The sequence below is a fragment of the Aquarana catesbeiana genome, linkage group LG02 (genome assembly GCF_042186555.1).
Source record: "Aquarana catesbeiana isolate 2022-GZ linkage group LG02, ASM4218655v1, whole genome shotgun sequence".
NCBI lineage: Eukaryota > Metazoa > Chordata > Amphibia > Anura > Ranidae > Aquarana > Aquarana catesbeiana.
This window is the reverse complement of record NC_133325.1, coordinates 392,321,733-392,345,168: the sequence shown is the minus strand read 5'-3', so window position 1 is coordinate 392,345,168 and position 23,436 is coordinate 392,321,733. Positions and strand designations below refer to the sequence as shown.

Sequence of the window (23,436 nt, the reverse complement as noted above, 5' to 3'; positions counted from 1 at the left end):
CAAATGACCCTGATCATATCCTGGTGATTTTAGCCTAATAACATGCATACAAGTTGACACAAAGGGGTTTGAATGGCTATTAAAGGTAACCATTCTCACCTGTGATCTGTTTGCTTGTAATTAGTGTGTGTGTATAAAAGGTCAATGTGTTTATGGACTCCTAACAGACCCTTGCATCTTTCATCCAGTGCTGCACCAACGTTTCTAGATTCTGAGTCATGGGGAAAGCAATAGAATTGTCAAAGCATCTGCGGGAAAAGGTAGTTGAACTGTATAAAACAGGAAAGGGATATAAAAAGATATACAAGGAATTGAGAATGCCAATCAGCAGTGTTCAAACTCTAATCAAGAAGTGGAAAATGAGAGGTTCTGTTGAAACCAAACCACAGTCAGGTAGACCAACTAAAATTTCAGCCACAACTGCCAGGAAAATTGTTTGGGATGCAAAGAAAAACACACAAATAACTTCAGGTGAAATACAGGACTCTCTGAAAACATGAGGTGTGGCTGTTTCAAGATGCACAATAAGGAGGTACATGAAGAAAGATGGGCTGCATGGTCGAGTCGCCAGAACAAAGCCATTACTACGCAAATGCCACAAAGTATCCCCCTTGCAATATGCCAAACAGCACAGAGACAAGCCTCAAACCTTCTGGCACAAAGTCATTTGGAGTGATGAGACCAAAATTTAGCTTTTTGGCCACAACCATAAACACTACATTTGGAGAGGTGTCAACAAGGTCTATGATGAAAGGTACACCATTCCTACTGTGAAACACGGAGGTAGATCGCTGAAGTTTTGGGCATGTGTGAGCTACAAAGGCACAGGAAATTTGGTCAAAATTGATGGCAAGATGAATGCAGTATGCTATCAAAAAATACTGGAGGAACATTTGCATTAATCAGCCAGGAAGCAACGCATGGGACGTACTTGGACATTCCAACATGATTCAAAACACAAGGCCAAGTTGACCTGTCATTGGCTACAGCAGAATAACATGAAGGTTCTGGAGTGGCCATCTCAGTCTCCTGACCTCAATATCATTGAGCCACACTGGGGAGAACTCAGACATACAGTTCGTGCAAGACAGCCCAAGAATTTACAGGAACTGGAGGCTTTTTGCCAAGAGGAATGGGCAGCTTTACCATCTGAGAAGATAGAGCTTCATCCACAAATACCACAAAAGACTTCAAGCTGTCATTGATTTTAAAGGGGGTAATACACGGTATTAAGAACTGGGGTATGTAAACTTTTGATCAGGGTCATCTGGGTAGATTCTGTTGTGATTATGATTTAAAAAGAGTAAACACAGTTGATTGATAATAAATGGCTTCAGCTAAACACTAACCATGAGTGAAAGAAAAGTTTTTGTGTTATCATTCATATTCTCTGAAAAATGGTCAAGAAATCATAAATTCTGCCAGGGTATGTAAACTTATGAGCACAACTGTATCTGTAGTGTTAACTCATTTCTCTCCAAAGCCCAAGTGTTGTTTCTCTGGTGCTTTTTTCCTTCTGTTATCAGTATGTCTCACTTTATTTATTTATTTTACTTCTGAGAAGTTTTCCGGACACATGAGATAAATTTGTATCGGGGAGGGAGATGAGCAAGGAGCTTGTCTATTCAAAACACAGTTCTTCTGCTGTGTGGAGGGGGATGTGTGCATTTCCTCCAATCAACTCTCATATGCGATTTTGAAGGGGTGTAGGGAAGAGAGCGTTGCAGATAAACAAGTAACACCTACAGTAGCTCAAAAAAGTGAGTACACCCCTCACATTTTTGTGACCCCATACACACCTCCAAGACGACCGCTGCCTTGCTAAAGAAGCTGAGGGTAAAGGTGATGGACTGACCAAGCATGTCTCCATACCTAAACCCTATTGAACATCTGTGAGGCATCCTCAAACGGAAGGTGGAGGAGCGCAAGGTCTCCAATATCCACCAGCTCCGTGATGTCGTCATCGAGGAGTGGAAGAGGACTCCAGTGGCAAACTGTGAAGCTCTGGTGAACTCCATGCCCAAGAGGGTTAAGGCAGTGCTTGAAAATAATGGTGGACACACAAAATATTGACACTTTGGGCCCAATTTGGACATTTTCACTTAGAGGTGTACTCACTTTTGTTGCCAGCGGTTTAGACATTAATGGCTGTGTGTTGTTTTTTTGAGGGGACAGCTAATTTACACTGTTATACAAGCTATTTAACTCACTACTTTACATTGTAGCAAAATGTAATTTCTTCAGTGTTGGGCCGTGAAAAGATAAATAAAATATTTTTTAAAATGTGAGGGGTGTACTCACTTTTGTGAGATACTTTATGTAGGAGGATTGTTTAAACTCTGTGTTTCATCTGAAGCTGTTCACTTCACTGGGTATATGTGAGGGTTTACAACCCCTTTAAATCTGCGGTCCCCAACCTTTTTTGCACCAGGGACTGGTTTCATGGAGGAGAATTTGCCAAGGGCCCTAGAAGGGCAATGGGGAGGCTTTGAAAACATATTTGAACCATGCCCTCCAAAATGAGAGGCCTGCCATGTAAAATATGACAACTAGCCATTTCTGCTTTTGGAGAAAGTTATTTGTTTATGTTTCCAAGGTAGGATTGCCTTAAAGAATACCTGTACTTTTAGTACAATTGTTCTTAAATGCCTTACTCTTCCAGGTTTCACTTACCTTTCAACACTACTTCAGTATCTTCATTATGCAGGCCACTAGAGCTAGGACAGTGGGGACTCTGCCTCTTCCACATATTTATTCCTAAATATTGTAATCTTTGTTCTGAAGCCTTTGCATAACCAGTAGATTCATCCGTGCTTGCATGGAAGAAGCAGAGCCTGACGAAAAGAATTTTAGCGAAAATGCTGTGTAGCTCCCAGCAGAATGTTCAACAAAGATCTCAAAAGCCCGGGAACATATAAAATAAAACTGGAAAGGGACATTTAGTGGCTAACTATACTAAAGGTCTTCGTATTGATACCATTTTCTCTAATGAAGTAACTAGGCATTTCACTTGCTGACTAAAATCGCAAGCCTTGTACTGATCACACCCGTTAGGCCCAAACAGTACTGTGCTTGGGTTCATCAAGGACTGTAACTTTGCTTTTAAGCTCCAGTTTGTGAGGCATTCACTTACAGGTCTTTCATGTGAAATAATACATTATCTATAATTCCTTCCTCTATTTGTAGAGAAGTATTTGAATAAGTGTCCTAGGGAGAATTGGCCTAAAGTACTATGTACTTTATATTTCAATCTGTTTGAAGGTTTTTCTTCGCCAATAGAGCTCAATTGCATGTGTCATATTCACAAATCCAGTAGCGTTATACATTTTAGATGTAAGTATGGATTAATAAAGCATCTTTTCAACAGCAACATCAACAATATGGTTGCGGTCCCATATTGCTACCTGATAATAAGTATTACAATATCATATGTAGGTGTGCAGAACAGGTTAGTTTGTTTCTTCCTCATCCTTGCCCCCTTATTTGAAGTTAGTGAATGGAGGAAGACCAAAAGACCTGCATTTGTGGGTGATATAACTCTGTTGTAGAGAAGGAAAAAAAAAAAAGATAGATGGGACAGTGGGGTAGGAACAGAGGGAAGGGGTTTGACCCCCTCCTCAACCCAGAGTTTTACAAATCCAGTGATGTGTATCCATGGGTCCCACATTTTAGCAAAATTTGGTTTGTGGGCTACTGAGGATTTAATGTGGCTTATAATCCAGGTTTTTATGTAGATTGTATATTATATTGCTGTAATGATTTTGGGGTAATGTTAGATCAAGTGGTGTAATTTGCATGTTGGTCATTTGATTTTCTGTTTAGTAATTTCCCCTTGGGGATTAACAAAGTATTCTGAATGTGAGTTTGTTGTTGATCCTGATCCAATTCAGTTTAAGTTGGACATAGTCAATAGACATGTCGACTGGTACTTTAGTGAAGTCGATATTTTTGAAAACAAAAGTAGTGGGACTTTAAATATGCCAAATGAGAACAAAGTCAAAATAAAAATCTATATAAATTTTATTACACATAAAACATTGTCATAAACCCAATATTAAAAACATAGATATTCTTAAAGAAACTTTGCGCTAACTACAAAAATATGTAAATCTGATAGATACATGTACTTGTAACTGGTATACGCGTTACGTGGGATTCCCCACTTCTTCAGGACCATACATATATTGCAAGTGTGTTATATACAGTGTTTCTTAATATCATAAATCATCAAAACAACAGAGGAGAGGAATACAGGGTCTGTCTCAGGTGTTTTGCCTACCAGCCCATAGGATATAGTCTGGACTTATTAAGGCGGAAGTACACATAATTATCCAAAAAGAGGAAATAAATATCTGGTGTATAGCAATATACTCCGAAAGATGTGAATCCCAAAGTTGCCAGAGGAGAGGTGGATATGTACCTACCTCAATACCAACATATGTGATCATCAGAGATGCCTGGTTTTCTAGGTATTTTGGATTTATCCACTCTGTCTTTAAATAGATATTGGGATTCACATAGTTCGGAGTATATTGCTATACACCGGATATTTATTTCCCCCTTTTGGATATTTATGTTTACTTCTGCCTTAATAGGTCCAGACTATATCCTATGGGCCGGTAGGCAAAACATCTGAGGCAGATCCTATATTCCTCTCCTCTGTTGTTTTGATGATTTATGATAATGAGTAAGAAACTCTTTATATAACACACTTGCAATATATGTATGGTCCTGAACAAGCGGGGAATCCCACGTAACGCGTAGACCAGTTACAAGTACATGTATCCATCAGATTTACATATTTTTGTATTTATCGCAAAGTTTCTTTATGCAGATCTATGTTTTTATTGTGTTTATGACTATGTTTTTATTGTGTTTATGACAATGTTTTATGTGTAATAAAATGTATATTTTTATCCTGACTTTGTTCTCATTTGGTATATTTAACCCCCTTCCCGACCAGCCGCTGCAGTTATACTGCGACAGGTTGGCTCCCCTGGGCGAACTGTCGTAGCTATACGTCGGCTCGCCTTTTGACCACTAGGGGGCGAGCCTGCGATGCCGATGCACGTGCCCGGCGGTCACAATGACCACCTGGCACCCATGATCGCGCCACACAGAGACAGAACGGAGATCTGTCAATGTAAACAGACAGATCTACGTGCTGTCAGGGGTGAGGAGAGCGGTCTGTTGTTCATACTAAGTATGAACAACAATCGCTCTCCTCACCAAGGCAGTCCCATCCTCCCACAGTTAGAATCACTCCCTTGGTAACACAGTTAACCCTTTGATCTCCCCCTACTGTTAACCCCTTCCCTGCCAGTGACATTTAAACAGTAATCAATATGAATAAAGAGAGGAATTTGGGACTTTAAATGAGGCGCACTTGTCGCCTCCATCCCGGTATCAGGTATATGCAAAAGGGAGTTTGGGACTTTAAAATGAAGCGGTTGGAATGCGGAGGGTTTAGAAAATATAAATTTAATAATCATAGTAGATATAGTACAGGGATTTCATACATATATACACATATATAATTAGTACAAAGAATGAAGCATATAGGTGGAAAAATACATGCCATGGATATATAATCATGCTAGGTAGATGGTAGTTGGAGTAATATTGGTACAGGACAACAATGGCCTAGGGTGCCAGCTGTGACATGCCAGTAGCTGGAATTCTAGTCGCATAGTAAATGATAGTACTCATAATAGCTACCAGAGATGTTGTGCCCGGGACCTGGTATTAAAATAACGTAATACTGATATTGATAAAATAATGATAACATCATCAAAATGCAAGTAATTAAGATTGAAGCATCAAGTGTAGCTCGAAGCGTTTCGTGGATGGTTTTCTCCACTCATCAGGAGCTGATGCAATGCGATCCTGTAAAATATATACATATAATAAACCTCGTATCTTAATAGAGAGGGGTGAAAAAAATGTTCAAAAATAGTTGGCCCAAAAACACACACTTACCAACCCTGGCACTGAGTGCAGCGCATGACAGAAGGCACGGAGTTAGCCAGAGGCAACAAACCCCGGCACGGGAGCTGAGGCAGCATATCTGCCCTGTCATGCCCCTGCCTTGTTTTACTGCACACCCCGTTTTGTACATTAGTCACACTCTATTCTCAACACTCCCCTGTTAATTACCTACACTTATTTAGATCTGCACCAGCCACCCCCTTAAATTTATTTATCTGCTCCCTACACAATCTTCATTATATTCTATTAAGATACGAGGTTTAATATATGTATATATTTTACAGGATCGCATTGCATCAGCTCCTGATGAGTGGAGAAAACCATCCACGAAACGCGTCGAGCTACACTTGATGCTTCAATCTTAACTACTTGCATTTTGATGATGTTATTATTTTATCAATATCAGTATTACGTTATTTTAATACCAGGTCCCGGGCACACCATCTCTGGTACCTATTATGAGTACTATCATTTACTATGCGACTAGAATTCCAGCTACCGGGCATGTCACAGTTGGCACCCTAGGCCATTGTTGTCCTGTACCAATATTACTCCAACTACCATCTACCTAGCATGATTATATATCCATTGCATTTATTTTTCCACCTATATGCTTCATTCTTTGTACTAATTATATATGTGTATATATGTATGAAATCCCTGTACTATATCTACTATGATTATTAAATGTATATTTTCTAAACCCTCCACATTCCAACCGCTTCATTTTAAAGTCCCAAACTCCCTTTTGCATTTAAACAGTAATCAGTGCATTTTTATAGCAAATAAAAAATATAAATTTAAAAATGTGTCAAAAGTATCCAATCTGTCCGCCATAATGTCGCAGCCACGATAAAAATCGCTGATCACCACCATTATTAGTAAAAAATAAATAAATAAAAATGCCATAAATCTTTCCCCTATTTTGTAGACGCTATAACTTTTGCGCAAACCAATCAATATACGCTTGTTGCGATTTTTATTACCAAAAATATGTGGAAGAATACATATCGGCCTAAACTGAGGAAAAATTTAGCTTTTTTTAAAAGAAAATTGGGGATATTTATTCTAGCAAAAAGTAAAAAATATTGTGTTTTTTTTTTTCAAAATTGTCGCTCTTTTTTTGTTTATAGCGCAAAAAATAAAAACCGCAGAAATGATAAAATACCACCAAAAGAAAGCTTTATTTGTGGGGAAAAAAAATTTGTTGGGGTACAACGTCACACGACCACGCAATTGTCAGTTAAAGCGACACAGTGCCGTATCGCTAAAAATGGCCTGGTCATTGAGCAGTCAAATCTTCTGGGGCTGAAGTGGTTAAAGTCCCACTACATTTGTTTTAAAAAAAACCCATATTCATTTATGGGATGATGCCAATATGAACATGAGATTGGATTTGATGACGTGTCCTCTACCTTACAACATTTTAGTGAAGTCATTGGCACGTAGAGATATTTTCATTTCATCACAAACTTGCCATAATACCATATATACTCAAGTATAAGAGGACCCGAATATAAGCCGAGGCACCTAATTTTACCAAAAAAAATGGGAAAACTTATTGACTCGAGTATAAGCCTAGGGTGGGAAATGCGGCAGCTACTGGTAAATTTTCAGGATGCGGTGCGGGATGGACAAGACAGAGGCTGCCGGCATCATGTGCCCATCATTGCAGCCTTACCATGCCCATCACCGCAGCCTCACCATGCCCATCATTGCAACCTTACTGTGCCCATCATTGTAGCCTCACTGTGCCCATCACCACAGCCTCACCATGCCCATCATTGCAGCCTTACCATGTCCGTCATTGCAGCCTTACCATGCCCATCATTGTAGCCTCACTGTGCCCATCACCACAGCCTCACCATGCCCATCATTGCAGCCTTACTATGCCCATCATTGCAGCCTCACTCTGCCCATCACCACAGCCTCACCATGCCTTTAATTGCAGCCTTACCGTGCCCATCATTGTAGCCTCACTGTGCCCATCACCGCAGCCTCACCATGCCTATAATTGCAGCCTTACAGTGCCCATCACCGCAGCCGCACTGTGCCCATCATTGTAGTCTCATGCCCATCATTGCCGCCTCATTGTGCCCATCATTGCAATCTCACTAGTAGTGACTGTGTGCCCATTCATCCAATCAGTACCTGGATTACACAGCAGGCATCTCCCGCTGTATCTCAGAGCTCAGTGTGAAACTTTCGGCCGTGCTGTGACAAAAGTCCCGCCCTCTTTCCCCCTCCCTTACACAGCAGGAGACCGCTGTGTCTCAGAGCTGACTGAAACTTTTGGCCGCGCTGTGACAAAAGTCCCGCCCTCCTCCTAGACCAGCTCATGTGATAGATGCAGTGTTCTGTCTAGTACACAAGCTGGTCTAGGAGGAGGGCGGGACTTTTGTCACAGCGCGGCCGAAAGTTTCAGTCAGCTCTGAGACACAGCGGTCTCCCACTGTGTAAGGGAGGGGGGAGAGAGGGCGGGACTTTTGTCACAGTGCGGCTGAAAGTTTCACACTGAGCTCCGAGACTTAGCAGTCTCTCGCTGTGTAAGGGAGGGGGATAGAGGGCGGGACTTTTTTCACAGCGTGGCCAAAAGTTTCACACTGAGCTCCAAGACACAGTGGTCTCCGGAGGGAGAGCCACAGTTAAAAGCGGCACCCAGGGCAAGCAGCCTTATGTCCAGTATCCCTGCCCTGACTCGAGTATAAGCCGAGGGGGGTTTTTCAGCCTAAAAAATGGGCTGCAAAACTCAGCTTATACTCGAGTATATACGGTAATAGTTTTTTTCCCAACCATGTTTTCTTTCCCCGACTTGTTCATTACCCAACTTGTTCATTCCCCGACTTAGTTTGGGTAGGAGGAACACTTTGGTGGGGATGGGTCAGCCACGCCTCTTGACCATTGACCTCTGGGGATCCGCCTGCTGACCTTTGGAGGAGGTCCCTATTCTAATCCCTGAGTCCTAACCTTGTTCTTCAAGGGGAAAGCCAACCCTAAATAATGGTCACCGTGGCCATTTTAGCTATCTGTTTGGGGTGGATTCTGCCTTTGACCATAAATGTAAGATACATTGTTCACAAGGATCATTACTTCAATGTAAAGTGAGCTGTAGATATGGTAAATATTAGCAAGGGTTCCCTGAAACCAAAAAGAAAGTTATTTCAAAGGTACCCCATGTTAAACCGAATCTGGCTTAAAGAACTGAGCTCAGATGAGATTCACAAACCTATGGACCTACATTTTAAAACTGCCAGAACCGTCACATGCCTGATGGAGGGGTCCTGCATGGCTCTGAAATGTTTGCTGTAACGATGTGATTGCTGAATAAAGCTTTGGACCCAATTTTGCAGAACCATGGTGTGCTGGTGACATCTCTTGCTCTGATTGTTCACGGTTCCAGCTCTTGGTTGCTTCAGCACCCACTTTTATACAGCCACTTTCACAGAAATGTGTGCATTGGGAATAGTGTGTTGGCTACATTTTAAACTGATACATATAAAACATTTTACAAGTATGAGAGTCAGGTTTTGCATGAACATATAGCTGTGATTCCCCTAGCTGTTCAGATACAGATCTGTCTTCAAGTAATAATGAGAATTCCCTGTGCTGTGTTTCCCTTCTACACTATATTCTCATTTTCTGCCACCCACTGCAATGTTTCCTTCATCTGGCTTGTCTGTGATCTAACTGGTTACATAACGTTTGCAAATTTAGTCATGGGGAATCCCACCACAGGCATGTCGCTTCACACTCTTTGAAGTTACCCTCCCCCATTCCCTCTATCCCTCAGCAACTTCCCACGCTGAGATGTGTAAGCTACAAACCCCCAGGTACAAGGGATGACCCTTTCCCTCATCGACAGCACAGTTAAGGAGCTGTGCGTAGGTTATAGTGACAGGAGGAGTAAGTGAAGAAAAGAACGAAACAGAAACAATTTCTCCTATTCCTACAGCAGCTTAAAATGGAGAAAATCATGATTTCACTAGAGAGCTGACACAGTCATTGTCGTTACTGTGCTGGCAGTTTCAAGTCGTTCAAGTGAGAAGCCACCAGACTACTAGTGTAAAAAGTACATTTATCACTGTAACTGGACAGTGATAAATACGGACTGCAAATGTTCTGCAGCCTTCTCTGTAGGTCTTGTTAGACTCAATTATACCATCTGATGTTTTTACAGTGTAATACGCCACTAACCTCTGTGACAAGTGCATTTATCATGAGGAACTTTGCCATGGCTACTACAGAGAGTGGCTGTGTGTATGGACAGACCGCAGTCGTTATCACAGCGAACACTTGTTTCTATAGCAGTAGTTATTATTTTTGCTGTTATTATTGTTGATAATACATCCATCATCTTTGTGGATACACCATCCTATCAGGGGATTCACCATCTTCATGTTTTATCTTCAGCTATTGTCTGGCAATATGCAAGTAATGTTTCTTTACAATATGCAACTTCTGGTGTTATCTTTAGATTGTTGCCACCTATTAGCTTGTTAAGTAGGCAGGAATGTGTTTTGAATATTTAGTGCAAATATGCTCCTAGACTCAGTAAAAAACATATGCAGGATGTTTTTGTTTTTTTTTTTAATTTACAATCTATATCACTAAAAGGTTTCCTCACCTTCAGTGTTTTAAAGAGAAATACAGTGGATGCCATTACTTATCTGCTATTAAAAATGCTAACTATCTGTCTCTGGATTTAGTATCTAATTCACTGACCCGGAACAAAGAGATCAGAAAGTCACAGTGGAATCCGAACTCCCGATATGCATACTTGTTACCCAAAAAAGTATTAAATCCATTGGACGAGTAAATATGTTTCTTGCAAAAGGAGATTTTACCAATGGCAGCCTATTCTTTACCTCAATACAGATTTTTCATTAATGCTGCAAAGTATAATGTAACATATCACAGTTTTGTCACAGTAATTTAATCTGATTACAAAACAAGAAAAGTCCCTATTTAATGGGCCTGAACTGTGTATTGTCGCAAAGAATCCATTATGTGATTATGACCTGAGAAAAGTAAAGTGCAAAAGTTTTAGGCAGTCGAAAAAAAGTGAGGATGCTTTCAAAAATAGTGCAAAAAATTTTTTTTTAATTTATCTATGAACAGCCCACATGCATAAACAGAAAAATCTAAAAGGCTTGTTTCACATACAGGTATATGCGAATCCGATGGATTTTGAACTGCATCTGGTTTGCATAATGTGATCCAGAATGGCTTTCAATGTAGCCGGTTCACATATATGTGGGCCAGTTGCGGTGCAATTTTTAAAAATGGTCCTGTGCATTTTGAGTCTGATTCAGGTTTGATTTCAGTGGCAAATTTGCACCTGAACCTCTAAATTAAAACCGCACCGGACTCTGCACCGAAACCAGACCCACATATATGTGAACCCAGCCTTAAACATTGTCAGTTCTCCCAAGTACACCAAGGGGTTTGCAGGCATATGCCTAAAGTGCCTTAAACTTTGCGTTTGTGTGTGTGTGTGTATATATATATATATATATATATATATATATATATATATATACACACACATACTGTATTTATAGTCAGCGGGGTCAAGACCTATATGTGAAAGGTGTAGTCACTGTGTAATGCCAGAGGAACTACGTGGAAATAAATGTTAATTGTAGCCTATTTAGGTAAAAGCACAGTAGGATGTGCTCATATGTTGTATTTTGCAGGAGTGGGCAGATTCATGCTGTCGGGGGCTCAGAAGTGCACATGCTTACATCCTCGTCTATGACATCTGTTGCTTTGATAGCTTTGAATATATCAAGACCCTGAGGCAACAAATACTGGAAACAAGGTGAGAAAAATTAAATGGAATCTTTAATGACATTTGCATGTATGTGATCATGATACTTATGTGACAATATAAGATCATTTTTATTCAGCTCAGATACAGATCATTTAAAGTTTAACTTACTGGGGCAGGCCATACACAATTAATTTTCTTTAATTCAACCAGCGGGTTGAATGAAAGAAAATCAATCGATCATTACCTCATCCACACATTCAAGGTGAATAGGGGAAGCCCTCCCATGGAGCTATTGTATTTTGATAGCAGGAAAGCCACCATCAGAATACACTCATCAGCACCACCGGCCATAGCTGGTGGCACTGATCAAGCGAAAATTTCCCAAAAGGCTGGTTGTACAAAAGTCGATAGAGTCCATCTATGACCGGCTTTAGACTAACATGATATCTTAAAGCCGAACTGTAAGCAAACAATGTAAGGCTTCATGCACAGTAGGCTTAGAAAAATGCCAGTTGCCTTGGCAGAAAAAAAAACGCTCATATAGAGCATTTTTTCTACACAGTTTAGACAAGTTTAGGAGTTTTGCGTTTTTTCTGCCAGAAAACTCCAATCGAAAACTCAAACCTAAAGGTTTTTTTTTCCTGCCTCTAAATGTTAAGCTTAAAATATGCCTGTACTTGTCCTAATGTGCATGGACACATATGATAACATTGAGCTGCTTATTCAGGCAAAACACAAAACCGTAGCAGCAGCGATTTTTAAGTCAGTGCGCATGGACCCAAATTCACAGTTGAAATGCATTTATGTACACTGTCCCCTCTTGATATCAACAGCAGCACTGATAATGACTCCAGGTCCTTTTTAATTGCTTACAGTGGTTCGGAGTCTACAGTAAACATAGCAAAATCCAGAAATCCCCAACACCTGTTTAAATAGACTCAGACTGCAATAATGAAAAAAATATAATAACAATAAAAAACATCAAAAAAATAAATAGCAAAAACTGAAGCCAGAAAACTGCCTTCACAGCTAAGCATATTTATTAATATAAATAGCCAAATAGTTATACATATTTAAAAACCATGGTAACAAACCCTATTAAAGACCTCAATTCACCGGTCTACCGTAAAAGTATAATCAGATGACTCTCAAGGAGCATGTGCGCATATGAATCAACACTAATAATTCTGAAGATGAAGCATGTCTAAATATCTGTGACATTTGATCTTTTTAGTCCACTATCATATTCTGTTCCATGGTATCTTCTGACTGGGAAGTAAAAATATCCAACAGATATACACAACAAATATTTGTAAGAACACAGCAGCCATATTGTGCTGATACCTACCAGTATGTGCGCCATAAACAATGATAAAGATGGAAGCCATCAACAAGCCATGTTTGTATTTTTCTGGGTGTTTTGTCCAGATGTACACAAAACCTCTCTAATAATTTTAACAGTGAGAAACTTGTTTTCAGGTAAGAATAAATTGCATGGACCTGCTGCTAATGACAACATCTTATAATTCCCAGTGAAGTTGCAAAGCTACAAATCTATGTATACTGAAAAGTTTGTATGTAGAAGATTATGCTACAATATTCTGTCAGTGCAGGCTTGTTTGCAGATAGTTATAATGCACAGATTTGTTGCTTGTAACAACTTCATATACTTCTCACAGAGCTTCTCATGGCGTATGCAAACTATAAGTATAGTTAGGATGCACAAACCCATTGCTGGTGCCAACATCATACAGTTTTCAGTGAGTATACAAGATTTCAAATGCCTCTTCATCTACAATCTCAATTCCAAAAAAGTTGCGGCACTGTGTAAAATATACACAAAATTCTCACCCTCTCTATGGATATGTTTGCTGGGCTTGGTTGAAGATTTAGCTCCAACAGTGGCAGAACGGACTCTACTGGGGCTTTTATTATTCTATGCCAGGAAAGCCATTAACCTCACTTGGAAAAAACCTTCCTCTCCAACAATCACGTTCTGCAATAACTAGTTAATACAGCCCTACCTATATAAAAAGATACCTATTTCCATAGGGGTTGCCTCAAAAAAGTTTGATAAAGTCTAGTCCAAGTAGCTTCAGGACGACTCTAGAACTCATATGTAGGTGGTCGTTAGATTGAGCTATCACTATTGTTGGTGTCTTGATATTGGTACAGTGTGTGTGTGTGTGGGGGGGGGGGGGGGGTTTAAGAGAGGCTTTGGACGAGGGGAAACATTTTTATTTTGACTACTTATTTACATGGTTCTATGGGACACACACAAACATGGGTAGAGGTAGCTCTTTCATTTTTCTAAGTTTTTATTTCCTTCTGCTGAATATGTTTTGTAACCTGCACTATATTGGCAGCTGTTATTTGCCAATTTAGCCCTTGCGCGGGCGTATTTTTTTGTACTGTTCTGGAAATTGAAAATAAAAAAGAATAAAAAAAAGAAAAAAACATAAAAACTGATGATTTGCAAATCTCATAAACCCATATTTTATTCACAATAGAAATTAGAATGTATATCAAATGTTTAAACTGTTTAAATAATGAAATTGATGGCAGCAACACATCTCAAAAAAGTTGCAACAGGGCAGGGAAAAACTGGCAAAGTAAATGGTACCAACAAGGAAGAGCTGGAAGAACATTTTGCAACTAATTAAGTTATTTGGCAACAGGTCAGTAACGTGATTGAACATCTTAGAGTCAGAGTGTCTGAGAAGTAAAGATGGGCAGAGGTTCACCAATCTGTGAAAAGCAGCATTTATAAGATGTCAAACAATTTCAGAATAATATAAATAGTTCAAAATAGTATAGCTCTTCCCTCTACCTATAATAGTATTATATTATAAAGCAGCAGACCCTCAATCACTGTTTTCACAGCACATTTTTCACTCATAGTAGTACAGAGGACTAAACATATTCTACATTTCAGAATAATGTTCCTCAATGTAAAATTGCAAAGACTTTAAATATATCTACAGTACATAATATATATCTAAGAGATTCTGAGAATTTTGAGAAATCTCTGAAATATTGTACCTCCGTACGAAGTGAATTTTTAAAATATATACTTATTACAGGTTTATGTAGAGCATGGACAATTTATTAAGGGCTTTATATACTGTACATGCACATAGGTCCCCTGCCCCTTAAGAAGCTTACAATCTAAGGTCCCTATCTCATGTGTACGCACACATACATACTAGGACCAATCAAAAAAGGAGCCGATTAACCTACTAGCATGTTCCTTGAGTACAGGAGTACAGGAGGAAACCAGAGAACCTGGAAACCCACGCGAGCACAGGGAGAACATACAAACCACATCTGGATTGTGTCCTGACAATAATTTAAACGAGGCACCTCAGTGCAGAAGAGCTGTTATTTAATGACCCCATTGCTTAACCCCCCTGGCGGTATTCCCGAGTTTGGTTCGGGGTGAGATTTCAGTACTAAAAGCAGACTCAGGATCGCATCGCAGTATCCAGGCAAAGTAACTTACCTTGTCCCAAGGATCCTGTGATGTCTCCCCGCTAGTGCCGAGTGCTGAGCTCGGCGCCAAACTCAAAAAATTAAAAACACACAATACATACAGTACACTGTAATCTTACAGATTACAGTATTGTATAAAATAATTACACATCCCCTTTGTCCCTAGTGGTTTTTCCAGTGCCCTGCATGCACTTTTAAATTATAAATACTGTTCTTTCTGCCTGGAAACTGGAGATTGTCCATAGCAACCAAAAAGTGTCCCTTTACGTCAAAAGTGGTTTTAGACCAGCTAGAAAACAGTGATAATAAATTAGAACCAACTTGCAGAATTGAGTGATAGCGATTTGTGGGGAAATTCGTCATCAAACACTGAAAGTAATGACAGTGACAATTCTGTAACTGAGCAAATTTCAGTGTTTTTGATTTGATTACATTATTAAATAATTTTTATTATTATTATATTATTATTTGTTATAATTATTTATAGTTAGTTATTATATTATAATTTATGATTTTGTGTTTCAAACTTTATCACACCCGGGATGTCTACTAGACTTGTTTGGACAGATTTAAGTGATTTAAGGCCTGCAATATAAAACACCAAATTTCCATGCAAAATAATTTCAGCACCTAAAATCTGAAATAATCATACCGCCAGGGAGGTTAAAGGCAAACTATATCGAATAGTTGTGTAAGACATTTTACATGAAAGTAGTGGGATGAAATATTTATCTAACATCACATATTGTCTAGACGTAATACCAGCCTTTTAAGGCAGTTTCCTAGAAATAATTATAGAATGAAAAGATTAAGCAAGTTTGACTAAAAGAAAAAACAGCAGCAATAAAAAAAAAACACAAATGTGAAAAAAGAGACAGACAATAATTTTTATTAAACATATTATGCAAAAGTAAATGTTCTACAAAAACTGAAACTAAATTTATTTCTGGAGGGCATGTTGCCTTAAGCTCCCATAGCCTCATATTCTCCCGTTGCAAAACGTTTTGATCAAAATTCTAAATACATGTTATTTTTTTGCCCCTTGTTCAACTACCGAGCATTTCAACAGATTCACACCCCAATTATATTCAAGTACAAAATGTCTGGCTACAGATGACCTAAGAATTTAAATGCGAATGTCATCTATATGGTCATCTAACCATATTCAGACCTATGTACGTACACCACTCCAGTTAACACATTGCCTGCACCTGAGAATCCCTGTGATTTAGAGGCTAACTAGAACCGTCAGGGCCCTGGTGCAAGAAACCATGAAGCCCACATGAGTTCTAGAATATTTAAAACCACTATGTACAAGAATATTATGCAAAGATTGCGCCTTTTTATAAACACACCCAGGAGTGTTGGATACATAATCCCTAATCAGGTCATTGTTGGTCAACAAAAAACAGTAATTAGAGCAAATGCCTCTAAATTTATGACATGCTCGTATACTCCATGGGTGGAAGGAAAGAAAATTTGCTTGATTCACTTATCAACACAGTCAGTGTGGATGGGGGAATGCCTCCTGCCGCACTCTTGTGTTCTGCCAGTGGGGGGGCCTGGGGAGGCTTCCCCGCCAGCAGAACACAGTGATTACTGCAAAGGCCATAGCTGCCAGCAGTATTAGAATGTAAAAACAAATCTGACAGGCTGGATGTACCAAAGTCGATCAATGGCTCGACTTGGGTTCTATCAGCCTGCCCATATGGCTGGCTCAAGTCTTTAACCTCCCTGGCGGTTTTCCCGAGTGTGGCTCGGGGTTAAAATTCAGCACCATTAGCGGTAACCCCGAGCCACACTCGGGATTACATCGCAGGATCCTGGTGCCTCCTTACTTACCTTGTCCCCAGGATCCTGCGATGTCCCCCGCAGTGTCCGCGGGCTGTGTCCTCCTCCGAAGCCTCTCTGTGCCAGGCTCCGTTCCCTGCGAGCGTCGCGACGCACGGGGGCGGAGCCTGGCGGCAAATTAAAAAAAAAAGTAAAAATCATAACACATACAGTACTGTAATCTTACAGATTACAGTACTGTATGAAATTTTTCACATCCCTTTTGTCCCCAGTGCTTTGTCCTATGCCCTGCATGCAGTTTTATGTTATATATACTGTTCTTTCTGCCTGGAAACTGGAGATTGTCCATAGCAACCAAAAAGTGTCCCTTTACGTCAAAAGTGGCTTTAGACCAGCTAGAAAACAGCGATAGTAAATTAGAACACTTGCAGAATTGAGCGATAGTGAATCGTGGGGAAATTTATTTTATTACTATTTATTTTTATTTTTTTTAATTATTTATTTTTATTTATTATATTATAATTTATGTTTTTGTGTTTCAAACTTTATTATACCCGGGATATCTACTAGACTCTGGTTTGGACAGATTTAAGTGTGTTATTGTTAAGATTTACAGACCTACAATATAGAAAGCCAAATTTCCATGCAAAATAATTATACCGCTTTCAGCACCTAAAATCCGAAAGAATCATACCGCCAGGGAGGTTAAAGTGATTGTTATTTTTTTTTTTTTTTTAAGAGCATTTACAAACCAGTTTATACATACCTGCTCTGTGCAGTTCCATTGCGGCCCAGAACCTCCTCTTCTCAGGTCCCCTGCTGATACTCCTGGCTCTTCCCCTCCTCCAAGAAGATGCTTTCTATGGGGGGCACTTGTACGGGCTCGCTCCCAGCCTCGCAGTCTGCATCTGTTGACACTCCCTCACCACTGGCTTTAATTGACAGCAGCAGGAGCCAATGGCTCCCACTGCCTCAGCAAATACATCTAAACTTAGTATCACGTTCTGGGGTCAGGCTCAGAGGCCATTAGCTATAGCAGTTGAGAGATTCCCAACGACCAGCAGGATAAATACATGCACCCAAAACAAGGGGAGGAAAGTGCACCAGAGATAAGCCACGTCCATAAAACATTGAGGATACAAAATAAGGTAGTACTGAGTATTACCAGGGAGGCAGACTTTTTAGGCTAAGAAACAGTGGAGAAGATATCGCAGTATAAAAAAATATAAATTTATTGAAAAATACAAATATCTAAAAAACAAAATGACAGTTGTAACATAAAGCATCTATAATTATTCTGCAGTGAACCCTTGTATGTCTACGCGTTTCGCCGTTAGGCTTCCTCAGGACACGGCCAAGGTTCACAGATGAGACAGAGAAGGAAATATGTCTCTCTATCTTAAATTGAAATGCAAAAACATGCAAATCACGGTAGGATGAGAAAGTTCAATCAGCAGTTAGAAAGTATATTGGATATAGCTAAATATCTCAGCAGGGGCATGTAGATAGTGTTACTAATTATGGGAACAGCCATTAGAGGGAGGAAAGCCAACACGGGATGCACCAATTAGATCCAAGATTTAGTATCAGCAATGCTGAAGACTCAATATAATCCCATCGCTGCATATTCAGGATCTTTTATACTGCTATATCTTCTCCACTGTTTCTTAGCCTAAAAAGTCCGCCTTCCTGGTAACACTCAGTACTACCTTATTTTGTATCCTCGATAAATACATGCACAAATCACCCTGTCAGATGACGCAGGCTCACCTGAGGTGCGGGGCGTAAGCACTAGCTGGTATTCACCATAGCCCCTGATGGTAGAGATTGGTTTTGCTGTGTGCTAGTGCCAGATTGTGGTCCTCAGGATCACCCCACCATGAGTGCCAGGTTGTGGTCCAGTTGCAGGGAGGGAACAAGCAAAGCGTGGTCAGTTACATGTCAAAGGTTAGTAACAAGTGGTTGAGTGTTATGCCGCGTACACACGGTCGGACTTTTCGTCTACAAAAGTCCAACGGACGCTGACGGACTAAAGCTGGCTGGTAATCCGATCGTGTGTGGGCTTCTCCGGACTTTCAACTGACTTTTTCAGCCTCAAATCCGACGGACTTTAGATTTGAAACATGCTTCAAATCTTTCCGACGGACTCGAGTCCAGTCGAAAAATCCGCTCGTCTGTATGCTAGTCTGACGGACAAAAACCCACGCTAGGGCAGCTATTGGCTACTGGCTATCAACTTCCTTATTTTAGTCCGGTGTACGTCATCACGTAAGAATTCGACGGACTTTTGTGTGATCGTGTGTAGGCAAGTCTGTTCGTTAGAAAGTCCGCCGCAAGTCCGTCGAAAGTCCGTCGAAAGTCTGTCGGACAGGCTGTCGGACTTTTGTAGCTGAAAAGTCCGACCGTGTGTACGCCCCATTAGAGTCAGGCGGAGGCGTAGTCGAGGATCAAGCCAAGGTCATTAACAAATAGCTTCAGTTTGGGATGAACGGAAGCGTAGTCATGGAATCAACCAAAGTCGGTAATGGTAGAGAAGATATGGATGGCAGCAGAAGTGACAAGAGGGAGATATTGGCTGGAGAGGACACAAAAATTTGGCAAACAGCAAATGCAAAGTCATGGTTTAAATAAGAAGTTTATGGCAGGGAGTTCTAGGTTCAGCAGAAATAAGGCTCAAGCCAGGATTGTCTTATGGATCAGACAGGCTGTCCAGCATCTCAGGTGGCTCAGCAAGAAGAGTCGCTGCCAGACACAGCAGAGGTCTTGGGTTCAAATCCAGGTCCAGACTCTTAGGCTTTAAGGCCGAACTATAGCCAAATTGTTGTGCAGGCAGTTTAGAGTCACTATAAATATGCGGTTTTTCCTAGGTAAAAAAATCCCTCCTATACTAGGTCAACCCCCACTGCGCTTAGGAAGGTTAACACTGATGATCTTATTCACCTGGTTAAAAGTTCCTACCTATAGCTGCCACTTATTGTAAACAAACAGTGTATATTAGATTTAAATAAGTGCCTGTGATCAGTGCAAAGACCACACGTGACAAATTAAATCGTGGCGCTATTACTCAACAAATCTATATCACCTCTAAGGTAAAAAACTAAATCTAACAAACACCTTTTGACCGGTGTTCATCTATATATAGTGCAAAAATTGGATAGATGTGTGCAATAGTACTACGATGAAAACATACTATTGATGAATCCACATCCAAAAAAATGTGTCTAAACAATAAGTCAAAACACCAAAAAAATAAACGTGACTTAGTGTCAATATCACTCAGATGCTGTTATCGATTTGTTGAGTAATAGCGCCACGATTTAATTTGTCACGTGTGGTCTTTGCACTGATCACAGGCACTTATTTAAATCTAATATACACAGTTTAGAGTCACTGGCAGATTACCAGGACAGGAATTAAGGAGAAATATCTCCAATGGTAAAAGAGATGACAATAAAAATGGTATTATATTCCAAATAATATTCTTTGTGTTGAGTTGGGACAAGAAGTAATTGAGTTCAGAACACAAAAAGCAATAAAGAAGAGAGTGGTTCTAACCCTTACCCATTATGTTCAATACTAAATAAAGGTTCTTGTAGGTGGACTTTAGTCGTGCTAACCAAATTTTGTAAGCCTGTCTTGTTTTGACAGGCTTTTGAAATTTGTTTTGAAATTTTGTAATCCTGTCTTGTTTTGACAGGAGCAACCTATTTTAGCTATATACAAAAGTAGTTCAGATTTTTCAAAGGTTATCCAAACAAGTTAAGCAAACACACTGGGATTGATTTATAGGAGAGTGCAAAATCTGGTGCAGCTCTACTTGGAAACCAATCAGCTTCAAGTATTTATTGCCAAAGCTTAATTGAACAAGCTGAAATTAGAAGCTGATTGGTTACTATGCACAGCTGCACCAGATTCTGAGTGCATCAGTTTTATTAAATCCCCCTCACTGTGTTGTCTACAGATGCTGTAACATTTCCCAAATACTGTAGCTTAGCAAGAAGATACAAGCCAAATATTTTACTGTATAAGTATAATCTGTAAATGAGGAAATTCTAATATTATGTTCAAGACATTAATTGATTTAAAAATTTTTGTTTATTTTTGCAGCTTCGATTTCAATGGTGGTAGCAGAATTAGGACATTAATAGATGTGTGAATGGTACGCTCATTCACAAACTCTTATGTACTCATACACATTGCTCATACACATTGCAGTAATATACCATAAAAATAAAGAAATAATTACACATCTTCTATTACTATAAACAGTCCACACACGAGTGTTGAAAAAATATAAATTAAAAAAAACTCCAAAAGAGGCTGTGTTGCATGCATACTGAAACACAGGATACAAGTGTTACCACAACAGGACTAAAGTGGGCTTTAAGGTTCAAAAACTAACAAAACACTCAAAAGTTGCTGAGTGTCCCTCATCGCTACCTACAGCTTATCTAACAAAAGGAACAGGCATTTCTGGAATATCAGTCACCTGGTAAAAATAAGACCATGCTGCAGTATGCTGGCTGGGGACCTAAAGGGCTGTAAACGGGAAGCGTGAGGAAAGAACCTAGATATACCCAGCAGAGAGGTAAGGATAGTCCCATCGAAAGGTATGCTGGTGACATGAATTATATGGTGTAGTGTACAGAATCTGAAGACCGGCTATTTATGACAAAACGCGTTATTTGACCATACGGTCATTCCCTAAGTTGAGCGGCCAATTCACTTGAAGGTGGCTGGTGGTGGTCACTAATTCACCATTATATTATTGTTTGGGCACGTTGTGGTAACAGGGGTCAAGTTATTGTGGATGAAGCACCTGCACAATTATTTGGACTATCACGTTTTACATGTATTTATTGCTCTGAACACAATTTATATATAAATTTTTTGAACACAGCCTATTTTGGATTGTTTTGATTTACAACGCTCATGTGTATGGACTGTTTATAGCAATATAAGTTGTGTAATTATTTCTTTATTAATTGTAGGTAGGTTAATTGGTTTCTGTCCAAAAAAAAAAAATTGGCCCTAATATATGAATGTGAATTAGGGACCTTGGATTGTGGGCTTGCACATGATTGGATGATAAAATCAGCAGAGCTTCCACTAATTTCAGATCTACCCCTTAGATTTAGAGCGACTGCACTTCCAAGTGCACTTGCAGTGCAAAGTGGATTTGCCTTTCGTAAATAACCCCCAATGCATAGTTAGTATAGCAAGCTCCTTGTGAGCTCTTCAGTTTTTTCGTTCAACCCACTGAGTCAAACGAAAAAAAATTTTGCCATGTGTGTACCAGGCATTACTCAGATTTAGTTTAAGCCTCTCAACATTTTGCAGGTGAATAATAACATACATAAAACTATAAATAAAATTACATTTACTTATCTTACACAATAAAAGATTGGTTACAGAAGTAGCAATGTTAGCGCCAGTCTAGTCTATCTGCATGCTTGCTAATAGAAGATCACAAACTTAAGGTTACATTTACACCAGCCTCCTGCATTTAGGTTATATAAACGCAGGAAAAATTGTCTGAAAAGTACTGTATAAAAAAATGTTATGCTTCCCAGATCAGGTTCTCCTACATTTAGATGTATTTGCCTTTATGTGCGTTTACATTTGTATAGACACTTTCAGAGTATCTAAACTAGACCCACAGAATTCTTTTTTTTCTCTAAATGCAACTAAAGTGAAAAAAACGAAAGGCAGTGTGGAATTTACTATTAAAAATCATTACTCTTGTGTATTTAGTATATAAATATGTTCTCTGTAACTTCTTTGACATTGATATCAGTATGACTCATCACTGATAATATGGTATAATTGCAAGGTAATTTGAGTTACCCTTAACGTTCTCTCTTTTTGTGTAAACTGTTATTTGATTAGATTATGATTTAACCGGATTTCTACTGTAATGATTTGCTTCGTTATGATACAGCCAAAAACTTAAATGTATGTTATTGGGATTTGTGCTTTTGTATTAAGCCCCTTTTACTCTGATACCCCTAACTAAAATCTAGTGGAACCAATCGCTTTTAGAAGTCACCTAATTAGTAAATAGAATCCACCTGTGTATAATTTAGTCTCAGTATAAATACAGCTGTTATATGAAGCCCTCAGAGGTTTGTTAGAGAACCTTAGTGAACAAACAGCATCATGAAGGCCAAGGAACACACCAGACAGGTCAGGGATAAAGTTGCGGAGAAGTTTAAAGCAGTATTAGGTTATAAAAAATATCCCAAGCTTTGAACATCTCACGGAGCACTGTTCAGTCCGTCATCCAACAATGGAAAGAGCATGGCACAACTGCAAACCTACCAAGACATGACCGTCCTAAAATGACAGGCCAGGCAAGGAGAGCATTAATCAGAGAAGCAGCCAAGAGGCCC

General features: G+C 39.5%; 1 protein-coding gene across 5 annotated transcripts in view; it reads left to right on the top strand.

Moving 5' to 3' along the window:
• RASL10B (RAS like family 10 member B) overlaps positions 1-23,436 on the top strand; it is a 180,185-nt gene that overhangs the window by 140,392 nt on the left and 16,357 nt on the right. For all 5 annotated transcript variants that reach the window (XR_012241644.1, XM_073615224.1, XM_073615223.1 and 2 more), the window contains one exon: positions 11,685-11,809. Coding sequence is in view for 4 of the 5 variants with exons in the window: in XM_073615224.1 (XP_073471325.1) it covers positions 11,685-11,809 (125 nt within the window). In the remaining variant the exon portion in view is untranslated. The remainder of the gene's footprint in view (positions 1-11,684; positions 11,810-23,436) is intronic.